Consider the following 23,195-nt stretch of genomic DNA (forward strand, 5'->3'; position numbering starts at 1 on the left):
GTAGTTTATTTAGTTGAAAAAAATGATCCGCTGATTTACATAAGTCTCTTTCCCCATGTTAAGGCACGGACACACCTGGCCGATTATCGGCCTCGGTGGGTGTCAGGCCGACGATGAGCATTGATACGCCCTACTAAGACTGGTGTGTCCCGCAATGTCTGTTCTTTTCAGCCGTGCCGACGCCTTTTCGGCATCGGCAGTCGGCCAAAGGCAGTCGGCAAAATAAATCCAACACTGATTGGCTGTTCAGCTAGCGAATCAGTGCATGAGAAGCGAAACGGAAGTGATGGACCCAAACAAACTATTAAGAAGGCAAATCTGAGGTTTCATTGAACTCCAGCCCTCGACACAGGTTCGGGAAAGTCCCATGAGCTTCTCGTTGTAGAGTGAAAATGGAACGCACACACTATTTCTTGTTTGTTTATATCATGCAGTCTGTTCTTCTTCTCTCGGTTATCACGCGTCTTCGGTTGTTGCCTCTTTTGAATGATGAATACACACTACCGCCGCCTGCTGGTAAGGAGAGTTATTGCCACTCACGCATGCGCAGTTCCTACGTGTGTCTTGGCCGTCGGCTGAAGTCTTTGCTGTGTATTCCAGTGCGACACATGGCCAAAACGCAGAGACATGAGGCGACGTAACTGTCGGGGTCCGTCTGCAGTTCTTTGTTGTCAGATTGGTGTGTCCGGGCCTTAAGAGATGTCCCGCCATTAGCCTATCACGTACAATGTGTTGAAGCGCTAGCCAATTGAAGCGTGAGTGTTACATAGTGATGTCCCTATGTTACCGAAGTAAACGCATATTGCAATTGGAAGCGTTTCAGGCGTGGGGGGGGGAAGGAGTGTGTGGAAGAGAAACTCCCTCTGGAGGGGAGTTTGGGGTTTTAGCCTTTACAGACCATTTGCATGCAAAAAAACCTTTATGATACACTACAACAAAGGGAAAACAAAAAGATTTCCACATATGTTGAAGACAACATACCATTCAAATACTTTCCGTCTTGATTCATAGAAAATATAAATATAAAACCTGGCCTTATTTTGTAAGTTTAGCTCCAGCAAATGTAGTATGTAAGCAAACACTTCACATTAAATATTCTAGTAAAAAAAATCACAAACTGTAGAAGTGACGATATAACAATTGATGTCGGAGTGATTCCTAATGTTGATGACTGTTTGTTTGTTTATTGTAGGAATGCTGCTTGTGACTGCAGATACTCTGGGCCATGATTTTCACGTCTTTCACATTCTGACCCACCCATGGGCCTCATCACAGAGCGCTGTGCACCATCTTTACACCTTGCATCGAGGGGAAACTGAAGCCAAGGTATGGGATACACACACATCTGCACATCGTCGTGTTGAAACAGACCTGAAAATCAAAATCGTTTTCATTGTTAAACTATTTAAACTCTCTCCTTTATTTTCATTTCCAAATAAGTTGTTTGTGTCAAATGTTGCATCCACAAACACTTCCACATTGAAGTAAAAATCCAACAAGATCTATGTAAAAAAAAACTAAAGAAATACTAGCTTGGGAGGCATGTAAAACTTTACATACAACGGTTTTTGAGGTTGGTCCCTTGACATAAAACGAAAAAAAGTCTCAAGAGACAAGAGAAATTATAAATATATTAAAGAGTTATGAAACCTAGCAACATTTTTAGAATCTAGCTGAAAATAAGGAGGATTCAGGCCAGCACTGGAGACACATTGACACAATTTTGTAGAGCAAATATGAAGCAGTAATCAAGTTCCAGTTCTAGAAGTGTTTTTTTTTTAAAAAAGGAACGCAGAGGAAGTATGCGGAATAACCTATTTACGTTTCCTGTATGCAATGTACCCACAGAAAACTATCACTAGACTATTTGTGTACTATAGAAGGCTGTAATACTGTACTACTGCTGCAACTATAGACCATGACGATGAACGGTTGAAAATACAATCCTATTGTTAGTAGTAAATTATATGCACCTGTGCCAGTAGAAGCTGTCCAAACTAAACGGACAGTGGCACACATATACTGTAAGTTTCACACTACATCCACATTATGTTTATTGGGAGACTAGCAGGAACATAATGAGTTAACAGAAATCACAAATTAAACATATTATTAATATCACACACACACACACACACACACACACACACACACACACTCTCAAATACAGACACGCACACACACACACACACACACACACACACACACACACACACACACACATACATTCTCACAGCCTGGTTAATGTATGACCAAACGGCAGGTCCGCTGACCGGCTGCACACTGAGCCTGCTTTGATCCTGCCTGTTGTAAACACTGAAAGCTGGCCTAGCCTAACGCTTTGGCCAGGGGTTATCACCTTCACAGGCACACACACACAGGCACACACACACAGAGCGATAAACTCTCCAGTTAGGTGGGTGGAGAGACGCCTTATCTGTTTTTAGCGGCCAAACATGCGGCTGGCTGTCAGTGACCTGAGGCCAGGTAAACAGACCTTAGCTGATAACACATGTAAGGGACTGAAGGAGGACCAGAATGTAGATCAGAGCGGAGCCACAGGGCAAACTGGAAAGTGCTAGTCACTGAGGTTACAGGGGTGAAACTCCAGCACTGCTTTACTCTGCAGCCCTGCATGATCAGCTGTGATTGCAGTGATTTTTGTTTTAAAGGCTGATGTGTTTACACGCACGTTGGTTTTGAAAGCTGAACATAAGAAACTCTGGATAATGCATCAAATGAGCTTTAGTTTAAAATAAATTCTTCAAGGAAAGTTAGACATCTGCATATTAGATTATAAGATTTTATATTAACCCCTCAATCCAAACACATTGCAAATACGCTCTTTCTCTATATGTATCAATTCCAATATGTTTAACTAAACCACACAGGCCACAGATAGCTATTGAATCCGTTTTTTAATGGTTTTTAAACGTATACGTCGGGAGTAATTGAGTAGCAATGTTAGGGATTTTTGTATTAGTTCAACTATTAATATGTTAATAGTAATACATATGGTTGTTAATAATAAGCTTATTGAAAATATTAGGAAATTACATGTTTTTGAGCTTTTGGCACTCAGGCTCTTCACTCGGATGATGTGTTCTACATTCGGCTTTAGTGAGAATGTGGGCAGAAGTGTTCTGAAAAGGTAGATTTAGAATACAGCAGGACCAAGTAGAGACCCTTGGTGGACTCCATGTGTCATGGCTGTTTGTTCAGATTTATATATCAACCAACAGACCCAAAAAGATGAGGGATATTCCAGAGTCAATCACAACCCCCCTGTTTGTTTATTTTTCTGTTATTTACAGCTTCCTTGTATTCACTTTCTAATGCTCTCACACTTGAGTTCTATCCAAGCGCATCCTTGTTGTCTCTATTCCATTTTATCTGTCCGTCCATCTTTTTCACATGCTTTTCATTCCTTCCGACTTTCACTCAGGTGAACATAGCTGCCTAATCTACTTCACTGATTAAGAAAATAAGAATCACAAGCATTAACCATGTCTTGTTGGCGTCTCTCTGGCTGCCTAGTATGTCAATATTCCTCGAATGAAAACATGACGGAGCTGCTTTGGAATGTGAAACCTCCACACTAGCACATGCATGAGACTTTATTAAGATACCAATTGTCAAATGTTTGGTATATACATGTTTGGCACGCTATGACTGTACAATAACAGCCACCCTCAAGGTTACCCGCTGTCTGATAAAATAGATTTGACAGTATGGTCCAGTCGCCAATATACAGTTGAAGCTCTGACAGGTCTATTATGACCAATTACAGTCTGCACAAAGTAGCCCTTTCTCATCGCCAAGCTTTCCATAATCAGCCTAAGAAGAGGTCATGCCTCTTCTTTCACTCATCTTTGTGAAGTAAAGTAACTGTCTGGTATTCGGAGGATGCCCCATTAACTGTCATTGCTTGGTACAATTACCTAGTTCGACTTGGCGAAAGATAAGAGAGGCCTACAGGTACACAAATGTCTTTCTGATTGGCTGGCTAGCTTGCTGGCTAAAGGGTTAGACATTCTTCACAGCAACTTTCCTTTTTTTCCCTACCACAGTCAAGTCTACTGGGTTTAATTTCTGTATGGAATGTGGAATAATAGATGCTATTTCAGCACACTTTCATCTTATCAGTTGGTCACATCACTCCTTTGCTTGTTTTGTCTTCTGGCTGGTTTCCTGCATGGCCGATGCTCAGGGACATCCTTCTTCTGAAGGGTCTTCTGCCTGAGATTAGGTCTATGTTTAAGGAATAAAACTAACAAGCATGTATCTAAGGGAGAGGATTAGGGCCACATGTGATTTTTTTGGAGAGATCTGACCACAAGAGTTCTGAGGTTATCACAATTCTGAGATTACAGACAGAATTCTGCCTTTTTATTCACAATTTTGACTTTTTCTATATTTCCATATCTCCTCATTTATTATCTAATCTTCTCATCCTGGTCGAATTTTGTCAAGCACTCCAAAAAGGTAGAATTATCTGTGTTGACAATGTTTTGGCTGACGTTTATCCCCGTTTTGCATAAATCCCTATCCTGAGTTTTGAAGAAAATAATACAGAACAGAGGATTAAGCCTTTGTTCAAAAATATCCATCCATCCAGTTAATGGCAGTCTAGAGAAGTAGCTTGGAGCTGCTGAAACCAAATATCTGGGAGTTAGTGAGCCGACTGTATGTAAATGTTTGTTCAAGGATGGTTACAAGTTCACCGCCAGTTAAAACAGTAATCATATATATTAAAATCCAAAGATGAAACATAACCAACAAGTTGTCATTCATTCAATTGTTGTTGTTTCATACTGACAATTTACATATTTTACTTTAAATCACATGTCATTTGCTGAGGCACTTACAATGTCTTTAAATAATCACTGTGTCTCTATTTCTTACACTCTTTCACCCAAGTTCAGAAAAACTTCACGTTTTACAGACATTTAAAACATGTCTACGTTTTCAAAATGCAGTCAACAGGGCACATGATGAAAACATCAACACAGTAAAAGCATAAAAAAAACATCACGTTTTTGGGAGTATGTCAGTGTTTTTGGTAGCCTTGCTAATAGTGAACACTTTTTTTTTGTAAAGGTTTCTAAGCAGCCGTAGCGCTTATACAAATTCTACTTATTTGTATTTTTTAGTCTTTTGTTTTTACTGGGGCACATACAGTATGGCGTTAGAAAAGGAAGTATGGGGATTTTATAAAGCGCAGCAGACCTTGAAATGATGGCTTCCCGAGACTCATAAGGCAGACCAGCTGGACCAAGGTACCAATGGTGGACTGACCGCTCAGATACAGAATACGCTAACATAGCTAGGACCTAAGGCTAGCCTACTATCCAGCTTGAGTGAAAATGATGTGTAGTTCGAGGAATTTAAAACGTAATCATGTGCATAGTGAGTGGAACTACAGTGACTTTATTTCGTCCTTTTGCTGTCCCAAGACCCCCCTCTAATATCTGTCCTCTCTTTGTTCCTGCCCTGTCTCTGTCCAGGTCCAAGACATGTGTTTTAGCCAGGACAGTCGCTGGGTTACCATCAGCACCCTTCGAGGCACAACCCATGTATTTCCCATCAACCCCTATGGCGGTGCACCCTGTGCCCGCACCCACATGTCACCTCGGGTGGTAAATCGGATGTCTCGCTTCCAAAAGAGTGCCGGCTTGGAGGACATTGAACAGGAGCTGAACAGGGTAGCTGCGTTAGGAGGAGGAGCAGGAGTTGGAGGCATCGGAGGAGGTGGCTGCATCCTGGGAGGAGGAGGAGGCATCGGGGGCCGCTGTAGCCCCATACCTGGCATGTCCAGCAGCCCCTCGGGTTCTCCACTGCATGGTAAGGAGCTTGGGAGGGAGGAGAACTGAAAGGCTTGCTGTTTTTGTTACCTATGCTTGTTGAGGTTGGCATCTAATGCGCATTTGGTGCAAGGCAGCATGGAGGAGGTTATCCAGATTTCTCAGTTTCATATCATTGAAGGTTAAAAATATGATAGAAAGCTTGATTAACTATATTCACATATTTTTGCAATAGGGAATAAGAATGTGACATTATCAACAAGTCGGACATCTTTGAAGGATACCTGTTTACCGACAAACTAGCGTTGAAACTTCTAAAACATGATTGGTAGCCAATGCCAAGACCAACAAACAAAACAAAAAAGGAACAATTGATAATGTTCCGTTTGTATCGGTAGATTAATAGTGCATGATAATCGATGATGATTGTATAGTTGTCATGATCCCTGTAGATTTAAAGGTGCTGTACCCAGCAGTTTGTAAATTAGACACGGGCCTCAAAAGATACAACTTTTTTAATCTAACGACAGGTCCAGGCACTGACTCCAGTTGTGTGTGTGTTTCCAGTGAGTGGTCACCAAGTAGCTCTATTCCTGGGATTCTGATCTGTCTGCCAAAACCTTGTTCACCTTGTTTGTCAAACAACACGGATGGCTGCTCCCACTGGCTGTGTCCCTATTTGACATTGATAAACTCTGAAAAACACACACTTTGTGTAAGCAGCACTGCGTGACCCCATAGGTGTTACTTAGTATGAAATAAAACAGTTCTCATAAGTCATTTATTTCCAAGAACACCCCTGAGCTTTAACTAATGTGTCAGGGTGATGTCAAGACCTTGATAAACACTGCAGCGAACCAGATGACTGGGAATTGACAGTTTGGTCATTGGAAATCATGTAACAAGGTTTAAGGTTCATTTATTGTCATTGTAAAACGCATGGCTTTGAAGAAACAAAATGAGTAGCCTAGTGGTATGGAAGCATTTTCTTCTTAGTAAACTGCCAGGGATGTTGTATTATACATATTTTATACACCCATTGCACCACATGCTTTTTAGCTTAAAGGGGTGGAAAACGTTAGCCTTAAAAAAACTAACATTTTAAGAGGGAATGGCATTTTTCTATAGTTGGTGACATAGAGTGGTGCAATGATGACATATTTTTGTAGGCAGACCCAGAAGTTAGCATCACAAGGGCTCCCGCAACTAAAAGCAAATAGATTTCTCCATTGGATTAAGGAGTATAGCAGAAAATAAAGATCTTTGGCAGACACGTGTATGATAATAACACTTATACTTACTTTAGTTTGGCAGGATAATCTCATATTATCATATTGACATACTAAAACAACTTCATGATAGTTTTAAGTGTGAATACAACCACCAGGAGTAAAAAGTTAACTATAAACAAACTACATGAAAAATATTCAGCACGTCTAAGCTAAAGGTAGACTTGTGATTGGCATGATGAGTCATTGTGTTTCATGTTGTTAACATGAAACACAATTCAGGACGGGGAAACTGTAAGTGATAAAAAGCTGACTCATTTACACGTTATAGTACTCATTCCTGCACCACTCTATATCTGTAGTTTTAGTAGACAAATGTGCTGTTGCAAACTCAACAGGTCTAATTTAGGATAATATTGTTTACAATACATTTGCATCTATGTGCTGAAACATCCAGAGGGATCATCATCTGTTTTCTTTTATATTAAAATGTACCAATATGACAAAATATATAAATAGTGCAATTTTTGTACTCTAGGTTGAAAAATGACGCCCTTGCCTTCTTTCTCCGTCCTGTCTTCCTTGTCTGGACCCAGACTACTTTGTAACCTCTAGACTCAAATATACACACACACATACACATACACCTACACACAGACACACACATTCCTTCACACTGTGAAAAATAGGCCATCAAACATTAAAAGGATGTCTTACTTTGGAGAGTCACCGCTCTGCTGCGATGAGAGACAGAAACATCAAAGTGGGGTATGAGGTGAAAGTGAGGGAGCAAAGTAATGAGGTACGATTGAGAAAAGTGAAGGAGAGATGGTACAGGGGGAACGGAGGAGGAAGAGCGACAGACGGAGGGGGAGAAAGATAGGTTTGTAGTAGAAGCAGCACTGAAAGCCGGGGGTCTCGGGGAGCATGCTCGTAAATCACACTTGTGTTTCAAAGAAAAGCATTAGGGCCACCTGTCAACAATTAGTCCTCCAAGTGATACCTTACTGTGTGTGTGTGTGTGTGTGTGTGTGTGTGTGTGTGTGTGTGTGTGGGTGTGGGTGTGTGTGTGTGTGTGTGTGTGTGTGTGTGTGTGTGTGCGTGCACATTTGAAGAAGATAAACTATGTACACAACTACCGGTAATCTTTTTTTAAATGGAAAAAATGAAAGAATACTAATATTTGCTTGACTCCAAAACATTCAAACATAACTTTTATATCTAAGTGTATTAGATAGTCCACAGGAAGTTTTAACAAGGTTCTAATCTGTACCATATAGACACTAGCTAACCTAATAAAAAATTGCAAACTAGCCCCTCCACCCGCCTCCTTTCTAATTTAATTTGTGCACGTTTGCTCGGCGGGTCTGCAAATTCCGTGCCGTTCCAAGCCAGCAGGGTTAAAAAATTATGAAATCTTCCAACACCAAATCTTCATCGATTCTTATCATCTGCCTTACCTGACCAGGTGCAATGCCGTTAGTATCCGTCATGACTGATGACACTGTAGACATGTAGTTGCCTGCTCTTCATTTGATAAAGCTGTCAGTTTACTGCCATTTCTTTTTCTCAAATGAGACCAGGTATTCCATATCTATCCACAAGTTGGCAGATAGGCCTAGATTAGCTCTCCAGAAAATCAATGACCTGAGAAGAGGAGAGACTCTTTGGGTTGATTCCAATCAAAACCTAATACCCTTTCCCTACCATCTACACTTTGCTATGAGGGTCCGCCACATTTAGTTTCAAACCAACTAGTGGGGATCGGGAGGTATTAAACCCTCCAACAGCGAGTCTGCATGGGTCCAGAACTAACAAATACTTCCTTGCAAAAATGTACTAGTAAAGTATAACATTTTATTTTGTTATACAGATTGTAACAACTTGAATGTTACATTGTATTTTAATTATTTTACTGAGAATCATGTACACCCATGTCTAGTCTAAGAAATTTTTGACGTGTGCATTTCATTTTAAAGTTGTATATATATACAGGAACGATTGCTAAAGCAGCTAATAATCCTCAGATTTAAAGCAAGAAAAGGTTTGCAAAAAAAGCAACTAAAGATTTTTGGTTATGACAGTTTATGCCGGAGAGAGAGTTTGTCTTGAAGCTTGCTGCTGTATTTACATCCTACACCTTAAAGAAGGACCCTCATTCAGCTCAGAGTGTGACCACATAGGAGTTCCCTATGTCACAGAGTGGTAGGGTGTAGGGGTCGGTTTGGAATGGGGCCAGTGAGTGAGATACAATTTAGTGGACTTCATGAAGTTTCTATCACTTTTTAAATGTTATATGTGACATTTACCTTCCATTATTTTGTAACTTAGAATTGTCTGCGTGTGGAGACTGTGGCTTTTTTTGGGGGGGTTTCGCAGAGAATTTAGTCAATGTTTAATTACACTTTTCACCCAAGCTGTTGCACCAATACAAGTTGATCCTCACCCTCAGAAGCAAGCATGTATTTACATGGTGCAAACCAAGAACACAAATCACAGATCACAAATCACAGATCACAAATCACAGGTCATTATCAGTTCACCAGTCACATATGTCTGGTGCAAGGTCGTGTTGGTCTCTGTGTGTCTGTCATTTTAAACAAATTGGCTCCGAAGCATCCTGCCTTATGTACATTTAGAAACCAGCCCCCCCTCAATCACTACCGCTGCCACCAGCGTTGATAAAACCTCCATAATTTGCGGGAATTTCACCGGATGAAAACACATTAGGTCACACACGCTTTTCTGTCTATTTTTGTGGCCCGAGTGTGAGTTTTGGGCATTGAATGCACTTTTCAAAAGCTGGCAGAGAGCAACAGGGTGAGGCACGCCGGGCCAGGCCACCTAGCCACAACAGCTGCTCTGTGATTGTTGCCAGTGAGGACAGCGTTGATTTTTGGAAAGGAACTGAAGAAAAGTACACATCCTCCCCAAAGCTGCCAGCCCAGGCCACCGGCGAGCCTAAAAATAGAGGCTGCAATTGCCGTCTTCTTGTCACTGTTAACATCTAGGATGGCTATTTACGTCCCTGTGTACAGTTCAATTTCCACCCCCATCCCTTCTTTTTCAAAGGTTATTTTGATCTTTTGTGATCAGTGTTTTGTGATTCAAAGTGATGACTTATATTGTGACAGTTCCACGTTGTAAAGCGCGGCTGGTCTGTGGCCCGGCACACACAAGTCTTGATTAGTAAGTGCAGTTCCTCTACAAAGGGCAGAGGTTATTGAGGCCGAGCCCGGCATATGGTAGCCACTGTACAGTTGTATTATTAAAATGTTTTCGGATCCAACCACAGAGTTCTGCTGTATACAGAGGTGGAAGAAGTACTCAGATCCTTTACTTAATCAAAAGGAGAAATATTACAAGTAAAATCCCTGAATTCAAAATGCTACTTAAAGAAACCCTGTTATGCTTTTTGTGGTTTTCCCTTCCCTGTAGTGAGTTATAGTTTAAAGTTATAGTTTTGTTTGCATGTAAATGGTTTGCAAAGCCAAAATTCCCAAAGTTTCCTCCAGAGGGATTTGGTCTCCCACACACACTTTTTTTTTTAACTTAAAATGCATTTAAACATGTCAGAGTAGAAACACAAAATACCAATATGAACCTGAACATTTGCATAATATGTCATCTTTAATAAAACACTGGTATTATCAACAACATGTACTGTAGCTAAATTATGCAGATTAGCTTTTCACAGCATTATATTTTCATAGAATATTGTATTATGTTGTTTTTATTACAAAAAGTGATAGTGCGGTAGTACTGCATCATATCAGCATTTTTTGTATAACTGAGTGTTAAATAAATAAAGCAGAGGGAAAAAAAGTTAAATATTTTTTTCAGAAATCTACTGTAATAGAGAAGTACAAATTCACTTTAAATAATTATGTTCAACTGGAGTAGAAAAGTATGGCAAAATAGTGCTTTAATACAGTACTTGAGTACATTTCACCACTTACTGTTTAATAAAGCACTGTGCTCTACTGTGCAATGGCTGGGAGACTCACATTGTCTCTCTTTGTTCCTTAAAGGTGGGGTAGGTAAGTTTGAGAAACCGGCTCGAGATACACTTTTTGTTATATTCCATGGAATGCTCTTAACATCCCGATAGCAATGAATATATATGTTTTGACAAAAAATCCATAAAAAAATGTCATCTGTGGAAGCCGTAATACTGTAAAAAGTACGACCAATCATTTTAGCCGGCCGGGCTAAAATAACTGGATGGCCTACCTGCCTGTCAGCCTTCCATCTGTGCACAAACTTATCTCGTGCCCTCATTGGTCATGTGTGCGTTCGTGTGTGTTGGAGGAGGGGCTCTAAGGAAGTGACAGATTTTTTCCGGCTGTGTATTTTCAAATTCTAGCGCACTCGAGCTGGTTTCTCCAAAATTACCTACCCCACCTTTAAAGCAGTACCAAACATACTTTATATTATTTAATTAAAAAAAAGACTTAACATTTATTAGGATTTTACACTTATTGCTGACCCAATCGTTAGGCTGTATTAATCAAGCAATGCTTTAAACATGTTTAAATGTTTGAATCAGAGTCTCTGAGATTAGGATTTTTTTAAACATGTAATTAATCTGTTCTTAATTTAAAATTCAAACAAACCCCTTTCACGGAGGATGATCGTGAAAAGTAAAATCTCCAAACACTGCATATTAATCTATTATCATATTATTATGAGCCATTGGATGAGTTTGAGAGATGCTTTTTATCAGTATAATGCATTATTTTTCAATTTAAGAACTTATTTTTGGGCTAGCTGTATAGATTGATAGAACTGGCAGCCCATCTACTTGTCTTGGTCCCCATGAGGACGACCCGGGTTCGATATCCACCATCGGACCATTTGCCGCTTCTTATCCCCTCTGTCTCCCTCTTCAAAGAAAGTGTTTATTGTATAATTATTTACAGTAAAAAACATTAATTGACAAATGAATTAAAACGTATGTGGATTGCTGCTGTACAGAGTCATCTCATCGCTGTAATCCTTTCATGATTCTTTGTCTGATCTGTGTTCATAATTCTTTATGAAAGACTTCTCTCTATTGTAAAGTAGATTGAGATGAGGCTTTCATCTGCCACTTAGAGGTCTACATCCAGGATGAAATACATGTTTTTTTAACGTGTTTACACACAACTCCGGTCCAACACATCATTGCGAGGCTATTAGTCAGAGCAACAGATTTGTTTCCTCACCCCGCAGAAGCCCTGGTGGTCCGATCACTGAGCCATCTGGGCTTTGGCGCTGGTTCAGAGAGAACAGGGGCGGCAAAAAACAAGGTGTGACGGGAAACAGTTAATTCACTTGTTGATAAAGGGACACTTCCTTTCTGCTATTAGAGGCTGACGGCTTGCTTATTTGGGTTTGGACTTTGGTGTTATCTCGCCTCCCTCCTCCCCCCGTCAGTCATCGGCCCTTGGTGAAAAACACCAACTCTTCACCGAGGTCGATGCCAAGGAAACATGACCTAATAACTGCCGGTGTGTGACACTTTAGTACATGACCTTGGTGCGACCCTGTTTTTACAGTATACTCTAGTAAGTTGAATACAGTACAGTTGAGTATGTTGAAACCTCGGTTTCACACAGATAGGAGATGGGTTTAACAGAGCAAGTTAGCATGCTCATTTCAAAAACGTGTAGCAGTATGAAACAGTGAGATAGATGACTTGTCCAGATTTCATCATGTCATCATGATGAGCTGTCTTGGATCAGCATCCAGACTGAGCTAACCGGCGTTCGTAAAGTCACCACAGGCCCACATCTTGGTCATATTTATTGTATTTAATTTTCTGCACTTTCTTTTAAACACCCTATTCTGCCTTCTACATCCCCATTTTATTGTTATAGCATCCCTAGCCTTGCCTAGATAGCCACAACATGGTGAGCACTTACCATGCCTGCAGTGGTGTTCTGTATCAAAGTACATTTACTGTGCTTAAGTACGGATTTGGGGTACTTATACTTGTAAGTATTTTCATTTTGTGCTACTTCATACTGACTGTACATTTTGGAAAAATCGTTTCTAGTTACTTTACATATTCATATTATAATCTAATACAAAATATACACAAACTCATACATAAACTATGATATATTATTATTGGTTAAGATATCGAGCAGCAGTATATAAATTAATTTAATTAGCTCCATCTTTACCAGCAGCGATGAACCCCTTAATGCATTAATAACAATAATCCAGTAAATTAAGATAGATTATTCTAAATTAGGACATTATGCACAATAAGTACTTTTACTTTTAATACTTTAAGTATATTTTGATGCCAATCATTTAGTATTTTTACACTGTAGTATTTCTACTTTTACCTAAATCAAATATCCTTAACCTCTGCATGCCTATTACTGACGCAACCCCTAACCAAACATAGGAGTAGGCACAAAAGCAAAATTATTGAATTTAGGGATTGAGTAATAATGTCGTAATCTATAAATTTAAATGAGTGAAAATACAGAAGACATTATCATTAATCCAATATGATTCTAGCAAAAATAAATCTGCTTGTTTAACAGACTTTTTTTTAAATAACACAACATATTGTTACCCATACATCCTCATGCAATCAACTGCCGAGCTAGTTTACCAATCACCGCGTGTAACCACGAAAGCAAAAATAGTGGTGAGTATCATTACTAACTTCTTGGGGTGACCATGACACAGGGGGTAAATAGGCATACACCAATCACAGGGTCATTGGTTCGATTCCCACCCCCAGCAGTCAAATTTCAAATTGTCCTGGGCAAGATACTTAACACCCAAATTGCTTCCATAGTCATAAGTACGTCGCTTTAGATCAATTTATCAGATAAATAACATGTAATGTTTTGTATAACAAAAGTATGTTATAATATAATGGAATTTATTAGTAAAAATAAGTATGTAGGAAAACTAGTTAATGTTACACTTTGGAATAATTACCCCAAATGATAGACATTAAGGCTTGGTGGTATCCCTGTGTTTTAGTACCGGAGTTGTCCTCTGAGTGGCGCTGTGAGGTCAGGATTCAGCGGTTAGCAGAGGGAGGAGCAGAGCAGAGCAGAGCAGACATGAAAAGACTTGAAAAGCTTGAGTTGTGCTGCAAGGGTTTTGCTTTGATACAAATCTAACAGCAGTAGAGGAGCGGACCAATTTTTTAATGAATGGTCCCTTCCTTCAACCAAAAGAACTTGCAACCGTTCTTTAAAACTTTTTTTTTCTCTTTTAAAGAGGCAGTCGAAACATAGTACTGTTGCATATAAAAAAAACCTTACCTGAATTTGTCTTTTTTGCGTTTACTTGCCTCTTTTGGTTGTTTTCTTAAGAAGGCCATAGAGGAATGATTTTAATTAGATCTTTATAATTTCTTAAACCTATGAAAAAATTGTTCTTTTTTCTGATTAGAGTTTATTACCCTTGTATTATAAATATTTGTGACTCGTAAAATCCAGACTCACATTTGGACCACACTTTATTTATCTTAATAATTTACCCTACAAATGGTTGCAGAGGAAACACACAATTACGAATAGCTTTTCTAAAAGAGCAGATGTTCTTTTAAAAGCATTTTCCCCCTCAACCTGCCATATCGTCAAGAGGATTAGGGCTTTGTACATTACTCTGTACATTTGATTTAACCGTGTTTGTTACAGTGTGTGTGCCATCAAAGGTAAGAGACTTGTGTTTGTTGCAGGCTCCACCGGCAGGCTTCTTCTCCCCTGCGGTCGGCCAGAGCCCGGCTCGGCTTGAGTCAATAAACGGAGAGCTCAGCGCAAAACCACACTGCAATCGAACAAGCTGTTTACTCTGAAAATTAGCCCTCCCTTGTACTTTTGGGGCTTTTAAAGCGACCAAAAATACACAGTGCGAGGAATATGTATCTTGGCCCGCTTTCGGGGCCCCGCCAAAGACCTTTTTCCTTTTTGTACAAACCCTAATAACTCAATCTCCACAACCACTAAGCTCTCTTATCACTGGGTGCCCGCAACTGCACTCATCATTATTTGATTTGCAAAATTGCGATAAAAGAAATAATAAAGCAGGCTTGCAATTACACAGAGAAGGCACTTGTGGCTTCCAGCTTATTGCCCACCATGTGAATAGTTCACGCTCTGAGAAAGCCAAAGCCTTTCAATGTTGCAGGATCAATAGATTTGACATCCCACCTTTGCTCTGCTGCAGTGTGAGGATAATGGGTTTGTTTTCTCTCTTATTTGAGTTGATCTGTGTTTCTGAAGCTTAAAGCCAGTAAAAGTGTTGGTTTTACACCAATGCATAACAGGTTGTTAATAACACCATCCTTTGTAAGTGTACAAGATATCATTCATAAATACAGTTATTTGGCTTGGGTCAAATAAAACAACATATTGTTGATAGAAATTCAAGATTTTCTCAGCTATAACGGAAATCATTTTTGTTAATTAATGTATTGATTACAAATTCAAAGACTTTATTTGTTATATCCACAATAGTTTCAGCATATAAGTTCCTCCAGCAATGCACTATAGAAAGAGGAAATGAAAAGTGCAAGGGAATGGTTAATGGTATGTGTTATATTGTAAAAGTAAATATAGTAATCCATATACACAACTCACTAGTAATATTCCAGCTTGAAAGTAAACCTATTGTATTCGCATTACACGCCATTCATTTAGACTGCCAAAACCCTAAATTGATATCATATCTTGTTTTTTGCCCGCTATTCAAACAGAGCAACTGTCAATCACTATTCATTACAACAACAACAACAACAAAAGTGAACTCTGCATCGGCTGCAGTATAATCACCTATAACATAGAATGTTTATGTAGGAAATGTTGAATTATTGTGCCCATATGTGTTTGTTATCATACAGTATACTGTATAATACCAAAGGTTATTTTGATTGAGTTAAAACAAATAGAAATACCAAAATTGTCTGTTTTGCAGAACATATTTTATACAAGCAATATGCAATAAATTCCTTGTGCTGAAGATGTGAATTATGGTGTTTTGTTTGTTTAACCTTGTCTGGTGGATGATTGTCACTGGACTCCTTTATCTCCTTTTAAGTCCTGCCAAATCCAATCAAAATAAACGTAAGCAACATTCTGCAAAGTTCTGATACCTAAACGGCAAAATTAAGTTTAGCATCTAAAAGATTCATAAAAGTGTAGTTTATACAACAAAATGTTGAATACTGGCGCAATGAATATACCATATTTATGCAGTATGGACGGCAAGCAGTGTGTATTGATTAAGTTAATGCTGTTTGTAGATTATTGAAATACTTTTTTTTTAAAAGTATTCAAACATATATGTACATTGAACAGCTTGAAACAAGTTATTTTCACTTTTTATAAAATCAAGAAGATGTTTCAATCGATAACATTATGCATAATGGGCATTTCAACATTTCCATTATCACTTACACTAGGAGAAAAACATTAAAAAACACATTTATTTTTGCCTTTTCTCACAATTACTGTAAGTTAAACGAGTTAGAAGGGAGAACAAATGGTACAGTTTTTTATAGTATTAGCTCATTGAAAAACATTGAAAAAGGCCTTCATCTCTTAATGATCAGAGATGATCTTTTTTGATCACAAAGCTAAATATCTTTAAAATATTAAAGTGTCCCATGTCTCACCTTGTAGTTTTTTTTTTTTTTTTTACATTGACATTTTGAAAAAAAGAGAAAAACAGGAACCATGTAATGAACTCTTTCGTTCTCAAACTGTCTCTGCCTCTCCTATTTAGTCTCCTTTGGTTTGTAAGTGTGTGTGTGTGTGTGTGTGTGTGTGTGTGTGTGTGTGTGTGTGTGTGTGTGTGTGTGTGTGTGTGTGTGTGTGTGTGTGTGTGTGTGCGCGCGCGCGCGTGCATTTGCACCCCCTCTTGCCAAAATGCACACATACACCTCCTGCTTTCCCTACATCCCTCTTTACTGTGAGCTACTAGCTCCTTGACACAAATCAGATGATACACACACACACACACACACACACACACACACACACACACACACACACACACACACACACACACACACACACACTCACTCATAATGTTGGGTTGTGGATGTCATCTGATCCAGTGGAGATGTCTGACCCCCCTCCAGCTCCTCTTGCTGGTTACTCAGTCATGTCTGATGAAGCCAGATAAATACAGACATGCTGTAAACTTAGATATCTGATTTCAGGGTGCTGTTTGTGTGTGTTTTTAAATTAGCGCGCGTTCCATTCACTGAATTGTTTTCTTATGATTTAGGATGGGCTGTGTGTAGGAAGTTTGAATCAGTGTTTTTGGATGTAGTGTATATGAGTTGTGTTTCCTCATTGCTAGTGTATCTTCCTCCTTATTACAACACAAACTGCTCTCATAGCCCCTTCTTTCCTTTTTCACATTTCAGATATTATGAAGGAATACCAAAAAAGATCATGTCTTGAATTTTTTTTCATTTTGTCCGCTGAGTGTTTGGTTTTTTATTAGCTCCCTGACATGAGAAATGTCAATGAAAATATAAAAAAAAAACGTTAGCTTGCCGTTTGGGAGCGGAGGACTGGGCAGGAAGCCATTTTCACACAGGCCAGCCTGACCCTCACTCTTAGCTTCGACTGCAAATAGTAAACAAGCAATGTCGTCGTCCGTGCAGAAAGAAAAGACAGGCGGGAAAGGGAAAACTGAGAAGATAGATCCCTCCGCCGCGAGGTTACCTGAGAGACAAGGGAAAAGAAGATGACATGATGGCTTTTCCACCCGTGTTCCGATTCCTTTGCAAAACAGTAAATCCTGTGAAGTTTATTTTCTTTGCAGCATCTGTGTTTTATAAGGGCTCTTTTAATTTGTTTTTACTCTGTCCAGTGGGGATCCCAGCTCCTTCTTCTTCTTTTTTTCCTTCCCCCTTTATGTTCGACCTTTTTTAGCCCTCCCTGCATTTATCTCTGTCTCCTTCTTTCCTCCCCTGTGGAAGTTAGTGTTTTAATAATAATACTTTGGGGAACTGGGATAGTAGAACCGCTTTCTTCTTCGGCACAAAAAGAGTCCAACCCCTCTTTTTTCAATCCCCTGCTTTAATCCCTCCCTCCTTTAGGACTATCAAGGTATGAATGGTGGTATAGGGGTGTCGAAACTAGGGCCCGGGGGCCAACTGAGGCCCATTGTCTATTTTGAATTGGCCCTCAGCAATTTCAAAAAGTATAATGGACAATGGCCCACTCCTGAAACTTGTGCTATTCCTTTATTGTACTTCTTAAATATATATGTAAACATATATTACACGGTAGTATTCATGTGTTAAAAAGCCCACTTTTCAAATAAATTCAGTCAATTAAAGTTGAAAACATTTTCTTACAAATCCTAGCCAAATAACTGATTTGCATAACCAGCTTGAAATATACCCTTCCTATTTCCCCTTTGTTATAAGCGATCTCAGGCTTCTGTTTTAAGGAATGAGCAGCAAACCGTTTTTGTAACAAAAATAAATGAAACCCTATAGAAGCTGTTATTTTTCTTAAAGCATATTCAAGTGTCAAGCATAATTTACCTACATTTGATTGATTTTGCTAACTTATAACTTAACTTATGAGGCAATATAACTCATCTCTAGTGAGTGTCCCAGCCCTTCGTATGATTTTCGGTATGTGGCCCTCAGTGAACAAAGACTGACACATTGTTGCTGATATAGGCCAATTTTTTAATAGAACTGCACTTAGAAGGGGTGGTAACAACTTAAAATGTTGGTGCATATATAGTACTTGTGTTTTATTACCAATGTAAAAACAATATATGTTATCCTATTAAAACAATATGGAAATAGAAGTGGACTGCATTTATATAGCACTTCTTGACGACCTCTCAAAGTGCTTTTACATATACAGTACAAGCCGGCAGAGTCTGCCATACAAGGTCATCTGCTCTGGAGCCTAACATTCACACACCATTGGCCACTCCATTGGGATCCATTGTGTTTAGGGTTAGTAAGTATCTTGCCCTGATTCAAATCAAGGAATTGTTGGAAATACCTGATCAAAGAATAATCACTTTTCTGACTTCTTTTATCTTTTTAAATGAAAATGTATTTTGGAATTTAAACACAAGTGTCCATTGCAATTTTCCAATGAGCACTGATTGGGAGCACGCTTGTGAACTGTCAACGGGGGGGCATGCATAACACAGCATAACACCGGAGCCCCGCTGCGGGGAAACTTTGGCGCTGTTCTGAGTTTGTTCTAATCTGTCAAAATGACGGACGGCTTTCAGATTTTTCCGTCATTGTTAAAAAAAAATCCGTCATAGACGAAAAATATTCGGTTAACGCGAACTCTGCCACAGACATATATTGGTCAGTATATCCTAAGTATTGAGGAAAGCGAGCCAACCCTTATTTTAGGTAGACAGTATTAGAGGTTGCGCCAAACAGCCCATATTTTAATATAACATAATTGCTATACATGAAATAATTGCTATACTTTTAATGACGGTCTGGCTAAGATTCCTGATCTAAAAGCTTTAGCAGAGATATTATTCTCTGACAAGAGTCCAATTCTGTTGAACAAATCAACCAACTGGTGTAAAGTTGTTATTACACACTACAACTGTTGCCTTTTGCATGCAAAGAGCGGTTTAATCTTGTTGGCCTGGAAGTAAGCGAAATATATCAACTGTGCAAAAGCATAAAGTCTAGTGAAAACCGTAAAAAGTGTTCCCTTGCTGAGACTTCATCTTTTTTTTGTTCTCTTCCTTACTCTGCCTCTTAACCCAAATCCTCTTCTGACCTGCTAGAGTTTTCTTTTCCCTTGACTGAAATATTCTCTTCTGGCAGAACAATTCAAATAAGACAAAGTGTCCGTGGATACACAAAGTCTTCAGAGCTTGTCCTTTTGCACGTTGGCTCCTCGTCGGCAGCCTACTGCTTGCATTGGATGCAAATTGGGTATTAAAAGAGGGGAGAGAAACATGAGATAGCGTGTCAGGGACTGGCTGAGAAGAGGGAAAGAGTGCGAAGGTTAGAGTGAGAGGCTTAATGCGAGGAGAGAATGCAAATGCTGTTGAGACAGGGATGGATGGATGGATGGAGGGGAGCTGGATGGATGGTTGGATTAAAAGGAGAAAAGGAGACGAGGGTCAGGTGACAGTGTGACTTTTTGGCAGGGTCAGAGCTTTTCTCCGGACGACACGACGGAGCTGGATTTGCATTGATGGATCTTTTTTCCATGGGAATGTCATGTATCAGTGCTTGGGCACATCACGCCCCGGTCATTAATCAAATCATGGCCTCCGTCGAGGGCTATCTGTCTGTCTGACGGACTCTTTTCATCTGTCTCCCTCCCTCTCTTTGTAGTATCCTTGGTCAGCCCTTTTCCTTTCTGACTTACTTCTTACTTGTTTCTATTTATTGAAACTAATGCCTTAGCACTGGCTTAGAACATAGAACAAATCTGTACAGTTACATTTAAAAAAGAGGATTTCTATACCATAAGCGTCTTTGAGTTTCCTGAAAAGCGCTATACAAGTCTCATGTATTATTATTATTATTATTTATTATAAATACTTGTTGTAGAACAAGGAAAAGTAATTTCTGCAGTAATGTAGTATCATTGATAGGCACAGGTAGTAATTATGGTACAGGCCAAATATAGACTGGTTATACACTTGGCAGACATTCCTTACATTTCAGAATGATTTTAAATCACAACTTAATTTAAAAATCCTTAAACTATTTCTAAGTGTAAAAGTATGTAAGGCAAGGCACATTCATTAATATAGCACAAACTAAAACAATCTAAACAAGAAAGGTCAAAAATCAAAATACAAGAATGAAACAGAATTTTCGAATAATTTCTTTTTTTGATTTAATAAAAAGCAATAATGTAAACACACATTTACAAAAAGCATATGTAGTCTTCATTCTGATATTTGTTTTAACCTTTCTAAAATGATGGACATGATTTCCACTCCCATTCTTTGACATTAGTAGAGGTAAACACTCCCTTTATCATTTGTTAGCATACCTTTACTCAATTTGTCTACAAGCCACCACATACACAGACACACACACTTCACTGCTGCCTGTCTCTCAGACATCCAAGCTGTCTTCCCATGTATCATCTTCTGGCCGTCCGTGATCTCAAACACGTTCCACATGAAGTCGTCTTCACTGGGGGGGGTTATGACAGTTGAGGAGCACTTTGCCTTGAGTGACAACACGGCATGATCATCAACTCCCGCATCTGTTCTAGAACCCACAGTGAGGCTTATTTTTTAAGGGTGGGGGATTACCGCGTATAAAGCAGTGAAGCTAAAGTCCTTTTTTGAATGACGATGCTAAATTCGTCAACACCCCCACCCCCAAATCCCAACCCTCCACTCCCTTCTTTGCTGAAGCACCATTATGGCTATTCAGGCTGCTTCCTACAGGAAGCAGCCTGAATAGCCATAATGGTGCTTCAGCAAAGAAGGGAGTGGAGGGTTGGGATTTGGGGGTGGGGGTGTTGACGAATTTAGCATCGTCATTCANTCTCCTTCAGCCTCTGCTGTTGCCAATGGAGATCCACATATCCTGTAATACAAAACCTTCTCTCCCATCAAAACATGAACTATTTCTTCTTCCCATCAAACCACTCAGCCCTTCTGTCCTCCACTGCTTCATCCTGAGCTTTTAACACACACACACACACACACACACACACACACACACACACACACACACACACGATACAAAGACACACATCTCAAATCAAATGCAGCTCAAGCTAAACATAATCAGACCATGTCGAAGGTCTAATGAATGTAACCAGGTATATAGGGAGGGAGGCTGCTAGCTTGTGACACTCATTATTTAACCAAAGACATACAGTTAGCCTCCATCTTACTGGGTAACACTCCTTTCACATTTGTGAGTAAGGCAGGCTGAGATAATCTCTGGTACGAAAAGTCATGCAATTGTGTGCATGTAAAATAAACACATGATTTGTTTTTTATTTCAAACAAAAAAGCCAAAGCATATTTCATTGTGTAAGATAACATGTGGCAAGAAATGTTTATATTGTACAATAACCAATATTATTTTATAAATCCATTAAAAGAGTTCTAAAGCAGCCCACAGTATTACTGTGGGCAAAATCCTGGTAACATCTCAATTGTAGCCAGGTTTTATGAGAAATTGATTCCTGCATTATGATACATTATGTCAGGAAAATGCTAATTATTAAGTTGAAATATGGTTCATATTTTTGAATGGAACTTGTTTCTGTTATCGGACTCAGTTTCTCATGTTGCTGTTATTTATATACATCATTTCTATAAGCTCAGTTCCATTTACCTCTTTTGTAAAGGGACACACATCCCTAAAGCTTATTTCTAAACCTTGAGAGAAAAAAAACTGCATGGCAACATACCACCAGGGCCAAGTACAACACTATGGGTTTGTATTGTCACGTTGGTACAATGGGAAAAGAAACAGTCACATAGAAACAGTAAGAAAGAAACATTACACTATAGGGGGAAAATAAATGTGGATAATAAAACAAATATGCCCCCGTAATCCTGTGACAAAGCCACGACAAATACAAGAGACCCTGCTGATTCAATGTGCAGCAAAAAAAAAAATCCAAGTTCAAGTGCTTTCAAAAGAAATAAAGAGCTAACCACAATACGCTCTCTGAATGTTTTCCTTGTTCCATTTGTTGCCTTAATAGATGAGTGACAGCCACGCAATATAAAGGACTGAAAAGGAGGAAGGGGGGGACGCGAAGACAAAGAAAACAAGGCGGACATCAAAGGTTACAATAAAGGTATAGGAGGAGAGTGCCTCGTCTTTATTTGGAAAGGAGCGATCAAGAGGAGGCTGAATGCGAGCGGAAAGGGACTGCTGAGTGTTTTGGACCAGTCTTTTAGATCATTAACGTGTAGCTCTGAGATTCATTAGTCCTGCCAAACCTCCGCGTTGTGGGCCTCTAAAGGGCCGTCCTTCAGACCTCCGCTGGCCCACAATGCCGCATGACCTTCAGAGGCGGAGAGGAGACCATTACACAAACTTGTCCTTCATTTCCTTCTGCTCCTCTATTGGTAAGACTAACAGAGGTCTGTACCGGGACCGATCCTGAAAGTCCTCCAGATTTCAAAAGCTACACCCCGAGAGCTTGGGCAGCCACCTTTTGTGTTGAGGTTTGGAGAGGGG

The 23,195-nt window shown here is 39.4% G+C and overlaps 1 protein-coding gene across 1 annotated transcript in view; it reads left to right on the forward strand.

The window, feature by feature from the left end:
• The window catches only part of bcas3 (BCAS3 microtubule associated cell migration factor), a 118,003-nt gene that overhangs the window by 40,781 nt on the left and 54,027 nt on the right, over positions 1 to 23,195 (forward strand). Inside the window, exons 8-9 of the mRNA XM_010786460.1 lie at positions 1,193 to 1,326; positions 5,508 to 5,844. Of these exons, the coding sequence (XP_010784762.1) occupies positions 1,193 to 1,326; positions 5,508 to 5,844 (471 nt within the window). The remainder of the gene's footprint in view (positions 1 to 1,192; positions 1,327 to 5,507; positions 5,845 to 23,195) is intronic.

Source organism: Notothenia coriiceps, unplaced genomic scaffold (genome assembly GCF_000735185.1).
Source record: "Notothenia coriiceps isolate Sejong01 unplaced genomic scaffold, NC01 NC01_scaffold00029194, whole genome shotgun sequence".
Classification (NCBI taxonomy): domain Eukaryota; kingdom Metazoa; phylum Chordata; class Actinopteri; order Perciformes; family Nototheniidae; genus Notothenia; species Notothenia coriiceps.